Source organism: Hemitrygon akajei, chromosome 8 (genome assembly GCF_048418815.1).
Source record: "Hemitrygon akajei chromosome 8, sHemAka1.3, whole genome shotgun sequence".
Classification (NCBI taxonomy): domain Eukaryota; kingdom Metazoa; phylum Chordata; class Chondrichthyes; order Myliobatiformes; family Dasyatidae; genus Hemitrygon; species Hemitrygon akajei.
Genome location: NC_133131.1, coordinates 129,685,111 through 129,699,475, shown reverse-complemented (window position 1 = coordinate 129,699,475; position 14,365 = coordinate 129,685,111). Strand labels below are relative to the sequence as shown.

Genomic DNA, 14,365 nt, shown 5'->3' with positions numbered 1-14,365 from the left:
TATACAGAAGCCAATGTTCTTATAGGTTTAATTCACCAACGTTGCTCTTTCTTTTCCTCTGCCTTTGCAGAACAATGCCCCAGTGTGGTAGAATTAGAGTGAGAAGAAACGCTGTAAATCCTCCATTTTGGGGAATCAGACCCTTAGGTGTGGGCCCCATGCAGGGAAATCATCATTGGCCATTGGTACAGGTAGAGCAGGGCCTCACTGATGGGTTGAGTGTCACAACAGCGTATCAGAGAGTCAAGGTTGAAACGTAGAGGAAAAGGGAATCAGAGTCACTTAGAGAGAAAGAGATTGGGGGAGCCCAGAGTGAGCCGCAGTACAAGATAAGTTTTATAAACTTAAGGCTGAATGGATTCCCATATGCCAAACTCCAAGGTACCTATGAGACAGGAGTGCATGGAATTAATTTCATTTCTTGATGCTGAAAAGGTTAATTGACTATAAATTGCCCCAAGGTGTAGGAGAGTGTGGAATCCAGGAGGAGAATAAAATGGCAAACACAAGAGATTCTGTAGATGCTAGAAATCCAGAGCAACACACACAAATGCTGGAGCAATAGAGAAATTCAGAATGCCCCCTTCCTTTCCAGTCCTGATGAATAGTCTCAGCCTGAAAATTTGACTGTTTATTAACCTTCATAGATGCTGCCTGACCTGCTGAGTTCCTCCAGCATTGTGTGTGTTGTGGACTATCATATGGGATTAGTGCACAGGTGTTTGATGGTCAGCACTGAATCAGCAGACTGAAGGGTCTGTCTCAGTATATGATTCTAAAACAAGCTGCACCGTGGAACCAATCAACACTTACAACATCGTAATTGCATCTGGAGCACTCAATAATTCTCCAGTAGGTGCAATGCACTTTTTCAAAATGGTTGCCATGAAACAATGTAGTTTAAGGTGTTTTTGTTTTTTGCTGACTTCTCGTGCTTATATATACAGTATATTCCCCAAAACCTTTCTCTTTCTTACCTTAATAAGAACTCTTATAAGGCCCGTAGCTTTCTGTGACATATAATACCAGAATGACAGAGTGCACTTTGCACTTGATTCCTTCCACACTGAGCTCCACAGATGGACTTTGTCACCCCTCAGACCTCCAGGAATGGCTTCAAGGTACAGAAAGTGACCTGCAAAGAGCACGTTTGTTTTTGGTCAGTTAGGAAAATGACATGCCAACATTGGTCAGCAAAGTACTAGTTCCACTTAATTTTGGGACACTCAGATTTTTTGTTCTATATATCTACATGTCTGCCTCGTGTTAAATACTTCAGCCAAAAATGCAGAGTTTGGTCAGAAGTGCTTGGAAAAGCATTAGGGTGGTTCACATTTAGAAGGAAATGCTGAAACGGTACCTCATAGTTCATGTGTCTCATGACAGTGCTCGAGCCGAATCCTCATGCTTAAAGATGTTTTCCCATTAAAAGTTACATACTTAATGCTGCATGCCGCACAAGCTAAATAATCAAACACCCATCAAGGTTGCAAATTTATTCTGCCAGACGTTATTATGAAAGTTCAACACAATTTGTACCTTTCTCACACCATTTTTCACCTATTGGTTCTGCTCTTACAACCAGTCTCATAAGCTTCACTGTGGAAGAGACTCCTATGCGAAGCAGAGAAATATGACCAAGGATACCTGGTAAGAAGAAGTATCTGATGCATGGTGCCTCTCCTCCAGGAACTCTCCTTTATATGGTAGACTGAAAGTGACAGGCTCAGAGAGTGTCAGAGAAAAGTGATGAGTTTTGCAGGAATGTGCGACAGTATTTCATTCATATCGAATTTGAGCGGAGGGATCATCATTCTTTCATCAGTTATTTCCCAATATGAACCTTGAGACATTCAATTACTGTTAGACTTAACATGAACCACAATTCAGACTTCCAAGAGTGAAATCCCTTTGATGAATACTGAATAAAAGGGCCTTTATTTATTCTTAAATGTACGTCCCTCAATGTTCCTTTCTATTGAACACCAACCTGTGCAATATGTTTCTGTGTACATGATTTGCCAGATGCTGTGACTATGACAATGATCAACTACTCTGATGCTATGAAGCAGTCCAAAACAGTCAAGAACTCTACTTGTAGGGAGAAACTGATTTGAGGACAGTCTGTCTTGTGCTGAGTTTGGAATTATTTCAGTAAGATGCCACTTATCTGAAAGTACAGAAAATTTCCTTCAAATCACTGCTGATGTATGGTCAGGGAATTATTCATAGAAGTGTTATATTCAATAGACAATAGACAATAGGTGCAGAAGTAGACCATTCGGCCCTTCGAGCCTGCACCACCATTCTGAGATCATGGCTGATCATCTACTATCAATACCCGGTTCCTGCCTTGTCCCCATATCCCTTGATTCCCTTATCCATAGGATACCTATCTAGCTCCTTCTTGAAAGCATCCAGAGAATTGGCCTTCCCTGCCTTCCAAGGCAGTGTATTCCAGACCCCCACAACTCTCTGGGAGAAGAAGTTTTTCCTTAACTCTGTCCTAAATGACCTACCCCTCATTCTCAAACCATGCCCTCTGGTACTGGACTCTCCCAGCATCTGGAACATATTTCCTGCCTCTATCTTGTCCAATCCCTTAATAATCATATATGTTGCAATCAGATCCCCTCTCAATGTCCTTAATTCCAGCGTGTACAAGCCCAGTCTCTCTAACCTCTCTGCGTAAGACAGTCCGGACATCCCAGGAATTAACCTTGTGAATCTACTCTGCACTTCCTCTACAGCCAGGATGTCCTTCCTTAACCCTGGAGACCAAAACTGTACACAGTACTCCAGGTGTGGTCTCACCAGGGCCCTGTACAAATGCAAAAGGATTTCCTTGCTCTTGTACTCAATTCCCTTTGTAATAAAGGCCAACATTCCATTAGCCTTCTTCACTGCCTGCTGCACTTGCTCATTCACCTTCAGTGACTGATGAACAAGGACTCCTAGATCTCTTTGTATTTCTCCCTTACCTAACTCTACACCATTCAGATAATAATCTGCCTTCCTGTTCTTACCCCCAAAGTGGATAACCTCACACTTATTCACATTAAACATCATCTGCCAAGTATCTGCCCACTCACCCAGCCTATCCAAGTCACCCTGAATTCTCCTAACATTCTCATCACATGTCACACTGCCACCCAGCTTAGTATCATCAGCAAACTTGCTGATGTTATTCTCAATGCCTTCATCTAAATCGTTGACGTAATTCGTAAACAGCTGTGGTCCCAATACCGAGCCCTGTGACACCCCACTAGTCACCACCTGCCATTCCGAGAAACACCCATTCACTGCTACCCTTTGCTTTCTATCTGCCAACCAGTTTTCTATCCATGTCAATGTCTTCCCCCCAATGCCATGAGCTTTGATTTTACCCACCAATCTCCTATGTGGGACCTTATCAAATGCTTTCTGAAAATCAAGGTACACTACATCCACTGGATCTCCCCCGTCTAACTTACAAACTTTCAGACTTGCAAACTAGCACCACAAAATATGAGGGGACTTTATGCATCTTCTATTTGGGGTTGTAGTGTAGCGTGAGTTGCTTGATTTGAATTCAGATTTCTGATGAAAATGATCTTTATGTTGGAGCTTCCCTTAGGGCTTCTGCCTTTGATGTTGTCTCCTCTGCTCAAACGGAAGATGAAAGAATGGGTAACGTACAGAAATACCCAGCAATAGATGTGATTTTCAATGTACTCTGTGTTTGCGTATCTCCAAACACCAACTCAGAGACTCTAGGTGTCAGGCGTCCACGTTGCTCTTCCTCTGGCACCTGCTGAAGAGGCTGTGCTGCTTGCAGATGATGACCACACAGCCTCTACACCTTGGCAGGTACTAGAAGATAAATCAAAACAGTGGGAACTCACGTCTAGAGGATCTATGGTGTTTTTAACACTAATTCTAGTACCTGTTTAGATTTCATATCTGCAGTCAGTTGCTGTACTCAGAGATTGCAAGGGAGCCAAGGAAATGGAGAATAGCCATTGTTCACCAGGATCTATTCCTTTGGCAACTGAAAATATACGGCAGTGCAGACTCACTCTGGGTGAAGAACACTTGTGTGTTACAGCTGAAAACATGTCATTTACTTTCAAGAAGTCCTTCACACAATCCAGGGTGACCTGCACATTGAGGAAGTGGAAATGCTTCCTATTGAGGAAAATGTCTGGCAATTAATTTATTATTGTATTGAGGATATGTTACTGAGGAAATTAATAAAATCCATTATGGGAATGGATGTGGCCAGTAGCTGCTTGCACTCATAGGAACACACACAAAAAATGCTGGAGGAACTCAGCAGGTCAGGCAGCATCTATGGAGAAGAATAAACAGCTGACGTTTCAGGCCAAGACCCTTCATCAGGACCTTCCCAGCTTAACTACGCCTTTCCAACAGCAGGGTGATGAAAATTATATACAGTACTCCAAGGACAACCTCACAAATGACTTATACAACTGCAACATAATATCCCAACTGCTATACTCAATGCTTTAACTGTTGATGGCCAGAATGCTAAATGGTTTTTTTTTTAATCACCCTGTCCAGCGGTGATGCTGCTTTCAATGAACTCTGCATTACTCTTCCAAGTGCTCTATCTTTCATTGTATAAGGCCAACATTAACTTAAATTTCCAAAATGCATCACTTCACACTTACTTATATTGAAATCTTTTTGCTACTCCTCACTGCACATCCGTGACTGATCAAGATTCCCCTGTAATCTATGTATCTATGTAATGATGTGGAGCTTTGAGTTTCATTGTGTGTAATGTGATAAGGCCCTCTTTTATTTTGCAATTGACACAAGTTTATGCAGAAATGATTGGTGATGCACTCTACTCTTGGTACAATTGAAATTTACATGATTAGCTCATTTAAAATGGTTAGGCTCACATTCCCCTGGATGTTACGAGCTGAGTAACTTTCTTTTGCACCATAAAGTTCAATACGTTCATGGTTCCAATTATTTGCTGTCAAAGTGATAAGAGGCAACAATCTAAATAATGAAGATTTGTAATCCTCATTTATTTCCTGCACCTCGACCTGTTAGTCATCCCAATCATCACACACAATCTGACGGCTCAAAGGATTGTTAGGCCACAAGGGCTGGCTCACACTTCACTTGGGTGGATGACAAGAACATTCAGCAGTCCTCCAAATGTTTACCTTCCTGTAGCTTCTAGTCTCTGCCTCATTTTAGCAATCAGACCAAGCATTGGGAACTAGAGTTAGGAATTGATGCCCTGTAGTATTGGGATAGAAAAAGAATGTCGGGAATGGAGAAATTAAAAAATCTGCATCATACAGAAAATTCTCACATGAATAGCACACAGGAGAAAAGGCCACACATCCCTTTAATTCACCTAGCCTTGCTTCTAGAGTGGAAAAATATCACTGCAGATTAGACTCCTTGAATGTTAGAACACACATCATAATGATGTTAAAATCTTTCTTTTGCCTGAATCTGCTTGACAATCCTCAAGAAATTTACCCAGTATGTCAGAAGCATTTGAACCTCTTATATTGCTCATTGATTTTTTTTCCCATTCCGGAATAATTCTCTTCACTAATGATTGATTGGGCTGTTGAAGTTTTCTCTCACTCATTTCAAGTGCTATAAATCCTTTCTGTTATATTTTTCTGTTCTTAAGAAATTATTGCTACATCCAAAAGAACAAGTATTTTGTAGAAAAAATAAAAATAACTTGGAATATCACGAATTCGTTTTTAATTAAGAATGAAAAATATACATTTGAGAAAGTAAACTAAAATGATCTTTAATTGTAACTTCTAACAATGATGCAAAGGTTTAGTCTTGGTTCTTATAATAACATGGAAACAGGTCTTTCAGCCCATTGAGTATCCATGAAAAATAAAGTTACATTAATTCCACACATATTTTCCCTATAGGTCCATCACTTCTTATTATGTAACTCCTTACCTTCACCCTTTCCTGATCTTTTTGTTGTAAATCCCGAACCTGCTGATCTCATCACCTGACCCTACCCACCACAACCCATCTGTGACCTTCAAAACCCCTGATGTGCCTGGGTTTTAACAGTCCAACATGACCATCACCTGCCACCAATCAGCCCAATTCCCCAGTCCACATCTGTTCAATCCCTCTATGAACTTGCACTGTTTCGCCACACTCAACAAAGTGATGATGTTAAATTTGCTACCTCCTTGCCCCAGCTCTTAACAGTATTCCTTTCTTACTCCAGACCCAGCCCCAGTCCTAAGCCTTCCTGTTACAAAACAACAAAGGGAAGCAAACAACTGCAAAGCCACAGATACTCCAAATATTTCTAATGGCAAGCCCATGACCAAAATGGTCAAACATGCAACAACAAATCAGCACACACAAAATACCGAAGGAACTCATCAGGTCAGACAGCATCAATGGAAATGAATTAACAGTTGACATTTCGGGCCTGAGAAGGAAGGAGGAGGATGCCAGAATATAAAGGCTGGGGGGGGAGGGGAAAGAGCAAACTAAATAAAGCTCTAGGCCCATGAATTCACTAGATTAATCCAAATATTGATAATAACTTTGATGAAATAATTAAGTCATACACTTGCCCCTCCTTATTTCCATGTGGAATAGAAGGACAGGATTAAAGAAAACCCCAAGGCATTCTACAAGTATGTGAAGAGCAAGAGGATAAGATATGAGAGAATAGGACCAATCAAGTGTGACAGTGGGAAAGTGTGTATGGAACCGGAGGAGATAGCAGAGGTACTTAATGAATACTTTGCTTCAGTATTCACTGCAGAAAAGGATCTTGGCAATTGTAGTGATGACTTACAACAGACTGAAAAGCTTGAGCATGTAGACATTTAAAAAGAGGATGTGCTGGAGCTTTTGGAATGTATCAAGTCGGATAAGTCACCAGGACCAGACAAGATATACCACAGGCTACTGTGGGAGGAGAGGAAGGAGAGGAAGGCTCATTGCTGAGCCTCTGGCAATGATCATCGATAGGGATGGCAGAGGTTCCAGTGGATTGTGGGGTTGCAGATGTTGTTCCTTTATTCAGGAAAGGAAGTAGAGATGGCCCAGGAAATTATAGACCAGTGAGTCTTACTTCAGTGGTTGGTAAATTGATGGAGAAGATCCTGAGAGGCAGAATTTATGAACATTTGGAGAGGCATAATATGATTAGGAATAGTCAGCATGGCTTTGTCAAAGGCAAGTCATGCCTTAGGAGCCTGACTGAATTTTTTGAGGCTGTGACTAAGAAATTGATGAAGGTAGAGCCATAGATGTAGTGTATATGGATTTCAGCAAGGCATTTGATAAGGTACCCCATGTAAGGCTGATTGAGGAAGTAAGGAGGCATGGGATCCAAGGGGAAATTGCTTTATGGATCCAGAACTGGCTTGCCCACAGAAGCTAAAAAGTGGTTATAGATGGGTCATATTCTGCATGGAGGTTGGTGACCATGGTGTGCCTCAGGGATCTGTTCTGGAACCCCTACTCTTTATGATTTTTATAAGTGACCTGGATGATGAAGTGGAAGGATGAATTAGTAAATTTGCTGATGACACAAATGTTGGGGATGTTGTGGATAGTGTGGAGGGCTGTCAAAGGTTACAGTGGGACATTGATAGGATGCAAAACTGGGCTGGGAAGTGGCATATGGAGTTCAACCCAGATAAGTGTGAGGTGGTTCATTTTGGTAGGTCAAATATGATGGTAGAATATCGTATTAATGATAAGACTCTTGGCAGTGTGAAGGATCAGAGAGATCTTGGGGTCCAAGTCCATAGGATACTCAAAGCTGCTACGCAGGTTGACTCTGTGGTGAAGAAGGCATATGGTGCATTAGCCTTCATCAATCGTGGGATTGAGTTTAAGAGCGGAGAGGTAATGTTGCAGCTATATAGGACCCTGGTCAGACCCTACTTGGAGTACTGTGCTCAGTTCTGGTTGCCTCACTATAGGAAGGACGTGAAAACCATAGAAAGGGTGCAGAGTAGACTTACAAGAACGTTGCCTGATTTGGGGAGCATGCCTTATGAAAGCAGGTTGAATGAACTCAGCCTTTTCTCCTTGGAGCGACGGAGGATGAGAGGTGACCTGATAGAGGTGTATAAGATGATGAGAGGTATTGATCGTGTGGATAGTCAGAGGCTTTTTCCCAGGGCTGAAATAGCTAGCATAAGAAGGCACAGTTCTAAGGTGCTTGGAAATAGGTACAGAGGAGATGTCAGAGGTAAGTTGTTTATACAGAGAGTGCTGAGTGCATGGAATGGGCTGCCGGCGATGGTGGTGGAGGCGGATACTATAGGGTCTTTTAAGAGACTCTTGGATTGGTACATGGAGCTTAGAAAAATAGAGGGCTATGAGTAACCCTAGGTAATTTCTAAGGTAGGGACATGTTCGGCACAGCTTTGCGAGCTGAAGGGCCTGTAATGTGCTGTAGGTTTTCTATGTTTCCATTCAGTTCATCGGGTCTATGTCTGCTCACAGAACAATCCAATCCCCCAAGACCTATACTTCTTACGTTCCCAGCAATTCTGCCCACTTCTATTGAAGGCAATTTGAAGTGGACATTTAACATGTGGACTTGCACATCTTTGTAAAATCTGTGGGAAATCTATGTGGCCACAAAGAGAATGAGCAAATTCCATGCTGAGAGCATAGGGGTCCGGATTGAACCCGAGCCACTGGAGATGAATATCAGTAGTACCACTGATTGTGCTACTATACCAACCTACAAGCAAACCTGGAATATGTATGGTCATTCATTGCAAGCAGGATTGCCTTGGGTGAAGTTAGCACAAACACCAGCCAATCAGCCTCCACACTTCAGCAGATTTTCCGACAGACGTCTAGCAATGGGAGCATTAACAGTCCTGGTCATTTATTGGGAAGATTGGCACAGCAGCTCCACTCTAAATTCCCATTAATTTTTTCTTTTATAAGATCAGGTTTATTGAGTTAAGAGGACTAGCTTTAAACTTCCAATGCATTTTTTTTTTAGAAAAAGACTATTCTAAAACTTTCATATGTAATAGATGCCCTTTCAGTTGTTCCCTTTTTGCTATCCAGTGACCCAAACATTCTCTCCAGGTGGACCAGAATTTTACTTGTGCTTCTAATCCAGTGCATTGCAGTCAGTGTTCAGAGCGTGACATCCTTACTAATGGAAAATCCAAAAGCAGTTTGTGTGATTGCTTTGCGTAGGACTTCCGTTCAGTGTCCCTTCAGGTTAGAGTTTTTGAACTCTTCATCACCTGTACTTTGCTTTCCCATTCCATTTTCTATCTGACTGCCTGTTGCTGGCTTCTGGAACTGTTACAATAATTCCAGTATAGGCTCAAGGAACTGTACCTCACCTTCTGTCTGGGCATATTAATGTCTCTAGACTTAAAACTGAGATCTCCAAATTTAGGTAACTCACTGTCTCTTCCAGTATTAGAGCTCACCATTTCAACTCTAAGTCATTGATCTGTGAGTTTTGCTCAGTTTATCTCCACTCATTTCTCACAGCTCTCCTATCAGAGAGAAAAACAACATCACACCCTCTACTTGGTGTATTAACCAAATCATGGTTTTCCCTTTGCCCTATTCATCTCTTCTGCCACCTTCTCTGCAAATTAAAATTGTCATTTTTAAGAATTTTCTTATTTTAAATATGTATTTATTGAGATACAGCAGAGAATAGGCCTACCAACACTTCGAGCCACACTGTCCAGCAACTCCCGATTTAACACCAGCCTGATTACAGGACTATTTACAGAGACTAATTAACCTACAAGCCTGTACATCTTTGGACTGTGGGAGGAAACTGAAGCACATGGAGGAAGCCAATGTGATCACAAAGAGACCGTACAAACTCCTTACAGACAGTGGCAGGGATTGAACCCGCATCACTGGTACTGTAAAGCATTGTGCTAACCACTACAGTACCGTGCTACCCCTTGTTCTGATAAAGGGGGTCTGACTTGTAACCTTAACTTTGTTTCCCTTTTGGCAGATGCTGATTGATCTACCGATTATTGAATATTAAAAACTAACAATAGGATGTGGTACAGCAAGAAAAAAGTGCAGAAGAGAGTCAGCGCCATATTGCCTGGAATGGAAGGCTTTCATTATAAAAATAAATTGGATTGGGCTGTTCTCAATGGAGTACGGGGGACCTGTGGTAAACTATGTATACCTGTCTGGACACGCCCCTCTGCTGACTGCTCCTGTGGCTCCTCCCACAGACCCCTGTATAAAGGCGATTGGAGGCACTGCTCCTCCCTCAGTCTCCGAGATGTCGTGGTCACGTTTGCAGCTAATAAAAGCCCATCTTTTGCCTCCCGTCTCCGAGAGTTATTGATGGTGCATCAGGACCTTATACGGAGGTTTATAAAAACATGACGGGCATAGATAGGGTTGATAGTCACAGTTCTTTTCAAAGGTAGGGAAGTTAAAACTAGAAGACGTAAAGGTAAAGTATGAGGGGAAAGAATTAAAGGGAGATCTGAAGGGCATGTTTTACCACACAGAGTGAAGGGCACATAGAACAAGCTGTCAGAGGAAGTGGTGGAGGGAGATCTGATCAGAAAATCTGAATATGGATTGAATGTAGGAAAATGGGACAAGAAAAGAGAAGCATGGATAAGCCAGGTTGTAGGGTCGGTTCCCAGGTTGTGTAACTCTGTGACTGTACACTCTTCAGCCTTTAACACTTATTTTTGTGTTGCTCCACCAAAAGGTTGAGATTGTTATACTACTGCTTCACTAATGAAAGAGGTGTGAACATCATCATACTATTGCAATCACAAGAAAAATCCTTCTGGGCTGTGATTCTGGTAATTATTAAAAATTTAAAAAAACCTCAGTGCCTTTCAAATGCCCTTCCTTGCTTTTCCATTTCCCTTAATGGGCTATCCTGTATGTTAGCCAAATTGCAGCTATTTCTTCAATATAATGATACAGGAAAGGAGCCTTGGTGGTTTTATTGGCCTTTTATATCGCCTGAGGTTAAGAAGGGGAACTGCTGCCATATCTAATGTTTTCTCCTTGAAATTGTCATTGTGATATTCCAAGCTTCATGCTTTACCTGTCTAAACTTTACTCACGAGCCTCCTCAAAATAAACTGATCTTCCACAAGCTGAAAAAAGCAACAAACCAAAGGCTCTGTCTCTTTATCTGAATTCTCTAAGTGTAGAAGAAAAGTAATAATGTAATTAAGTCCTTCTGCTGTATTTTAATACACCTGCTAATGACATATTTCATTAATTTTACTTCAGTGAGTCTTGTATGTATTTGCCCCTTTTCAAAAGGCTAACTTGTCTCAAAAATTATCTTTGACATTGTAGCTTTCCACAGTATATCCTTCATTATGTTCAGAGGACCGTGCCAAAGTATTTTCAGAGACAATGACATTAAATTTATAGAGTCACAGAGTAAATGAAGAGTTTAGTATAGAAACTGGCCCTCTGGCACATGTCCAAACTGACTAAAGTATACTTATGAGCGAGCTCAGTTTGCCTGAATTTGGATCATATCCTTCTAAATCATTTCTCTTTGTAAATAATGTGCAAAATCTAGTATCACAGTTCCTAAGCAATACGAGAGCATGTGACAGGTTCCAAATTATTAATACAGCTGATTATAGAAGGATGAAAAGGGAAGTGAAAAAAAATCAAATGGGAGAACCAATAAGAGGGAGAGAGTGTGAGAAAAGACAGGCAACAAGCTTGAAAAGTGATCTACGAATATGATACAAGCATGTTGTAGGAGAAGTGGGACTGATCAATGATTATAAAGAAAAGAACTTCTTACAGGAGTAGAATAATGAAATATGTAATGCACAATGCTCTTCACTAAGGAAGAAGAGGCTGAGAGTTTCAACAAAGGAATACATGGCTAGGTTACTAAATGGGCTAAAATCTGATAAAGGAGGTTTAGCAAAAAAAAAATAGGTTCACCTAAAGAGACAAATTATCTGGTACAGATGGAATCCATTCACAGTTGCTGGGGTAAGTGAAGGAGGGAACTGTTGAGGCCCTGACAAGCCATTGAACCATTTACAGATTTATGAGCAGTGTCTGAGGACTAGAACATTATGGATGTAACAGTTATTGAAAAGTGAAACTGCACATGCTGTGAACCTAAATAAAACCAGAAGATTCTGGAACTACTCAAGGTGGTTGCATAGCAGTTTACACAATTGCCTTACAGTGCCAATGATCACCAATGGGGGGGGGGGGCGGTTAATTCCTGCCGCTGTTCATAAGAGGTTTGTACATTCTCCCTTTTCCTCTGGTTGCTCCGGTTTACTCCCACATCCCAAAGTAGTACAGTTACTGTTAGGGAGAGTAAGTTGTGGGCATGCTATGATGGTGCCAGAAGTGAGGTGACACTTACGGGCTGCCCCATAACAGTCCTTGCTGGTTTGATTTGACACAAATGACACATTTCACTGTACGTCTCAATGCACATGTGACAAACAAAGCTAATCTGTATCTTTACAAGTCTGGTAGCACTTGTGAAGAGAGATCATAATGTTTCATGTTGATGACCTTTCAACAGATGAAAGATCATTGCCCTGACATATTAATTCTGTTTCTCTCTCCATTGACACTACTCGATTAGGTAACTATACACAGATTTTATGTTTTTAATGCAAATATACAGCCTTGCTTATAAAAAAAAGTATACAGAAAAACTCAGTAACTGCAGCTCAGTCAAGTTATCTAGGGTGATGGGGACAATTTTTAAAATAATAAGCAGGATCAGTATTAATAGGGACTAACCCAAAATCTCAACAATTATTTACCCCATACCACCACTCTCCTCCAACCTCGATGCTGCTGGATCTACTGATTTCTTCTGGAAGATTTGTTGCTGTTTCAGAATTTACAATGGGTAGGACGAAGTATGGTTTGTTTAAAGAAAGGCAGCGGAAATTTGTTAGAGGCACTACAGACACAGTGGGCCCAATAGTTTCCTTCTGTAGCGTAATTAATCTGTAATTATCCTGAAAGGGGTCCTTGCTATTGTGAATCTGTTATCCAGTCATTACATTGTTCAATTTTTCATCATGTAAAGAGCACTTTGCTGATCAGTGGAAACATGCTGTCATTCATAAAGCACATATTCTCTACACATTGAGTGATTCTTTTAATTAGGCTTTTGATAAGTATGCAATCCCTTATAGCCACAGGTAGCAGCAGTCAATCTCACAGTCACCATCTGACATTGAAAATCGATTCAAATAAAGGCCTAGATCTTAGCCCAAAGCAGCAGGCTTTGTGACACTTCTAATATACCTTGGAATTGTTAAAAATTAGTCAAAAGGCCAGCCGCTTCCACAGAGAAAGAAATGGAAAAAAACCAGAAGAAATCTGGGTCATTTAGTACACATTGAGATTGATGGAGGTTTTACAGTGGACTTTTCACCAGCTCAAAGTGGTCTTACAAAGTGTCAGCGACATTTTGAGTTAACCTACTCTTAAATCAGAGTCCAGAACCTTCAACTGGGCATGTGCTTAGTCACAAAATGGGTGCATATTCATAATTCACTGAGAGTGAGGTTGGATTTGGAAGTGTGCAGAGATGACAGCAGGACTTGGAGACCTGTGTACTTGTGCAGAAGGGTGTGCATGTTTGTACCTGCAGCATTTCAACAGCTTTCCATGAAATTTGCCTCAATGTTAAGGATAAATAACATGGATTGAAGCAATTTTTTAACTAGTATATGTAGCTCCTTAAAGGAGTGAATTGGTAAAGCCTTGGGTTGGAAACAGCTAAAATAACCTAGAGATCATTGCTAAGATAATATAAAACTATTTCTGTTAACTATTAGAAGTCCACTGGGATGCCAGCAAAACTCAAATTGCCAAGTATGGGCCTGACACAAGAAAAAAGAGAAAAGTGAAAAGTGAAATGACTACTTCACGTAAGATCAATTATGGGGCCAAATTTCCAAACTTTAATTGGAGTCTTCAGATGCAACATTATTTTTAGAGGTTGACAGTAAATGTACGTAGACAAAAATGATCAAAATGACTGTGGACAAAATGCAAGTTACTTTAACTAGCTCATTATTTTTATAACCTAACTCTTAATGCAAAGTCTATTGTTGCATCAACCAGATGCTTTCTGAAGTCTGTTCCTTATGCTGCACTGGTGAGTATTACGTTTGTTCTTATAAAAGACAAACTTAGCGTGGGTTTATGTTAGAACATTCCATTACTGAACTGCTACTCAACCAGGTGACCATCATAGCTTCTGGTTCCGTAAACCCCTTGCATTGCCCACTGGGAACTGAAGTTCTCTATTATGCACACATAATCCCACATCTTGAAAGAAAAACAAACACAATACTATGCTTCCATAAAC

At 40.9% G+C, this 14,365-nt stretch overlaps 1 protein-coding gene across 1 annotated transcript in view; it reads right to left on the bottom strand.

Moving 5' to 3' along the window:
• Positions 1-14,365, bottom strand: part of malrd1 (MAM and LDL receptor class A domain containing 1) — a 359,618-nt gene that overhangs the window by 131,004 nt on the left and 214,249 nt on the right. Inside the window, exon 27 of the mRNA XM_073055307.1 lies at positions 978-1,135. Within this exon, the coding sequence (XP_072911408.1) occupies positions 978-1,135 (158 nt within the window). The remainder of the gene's footprint in view (positions 1-977; positions 1,136-14,365) is intronic.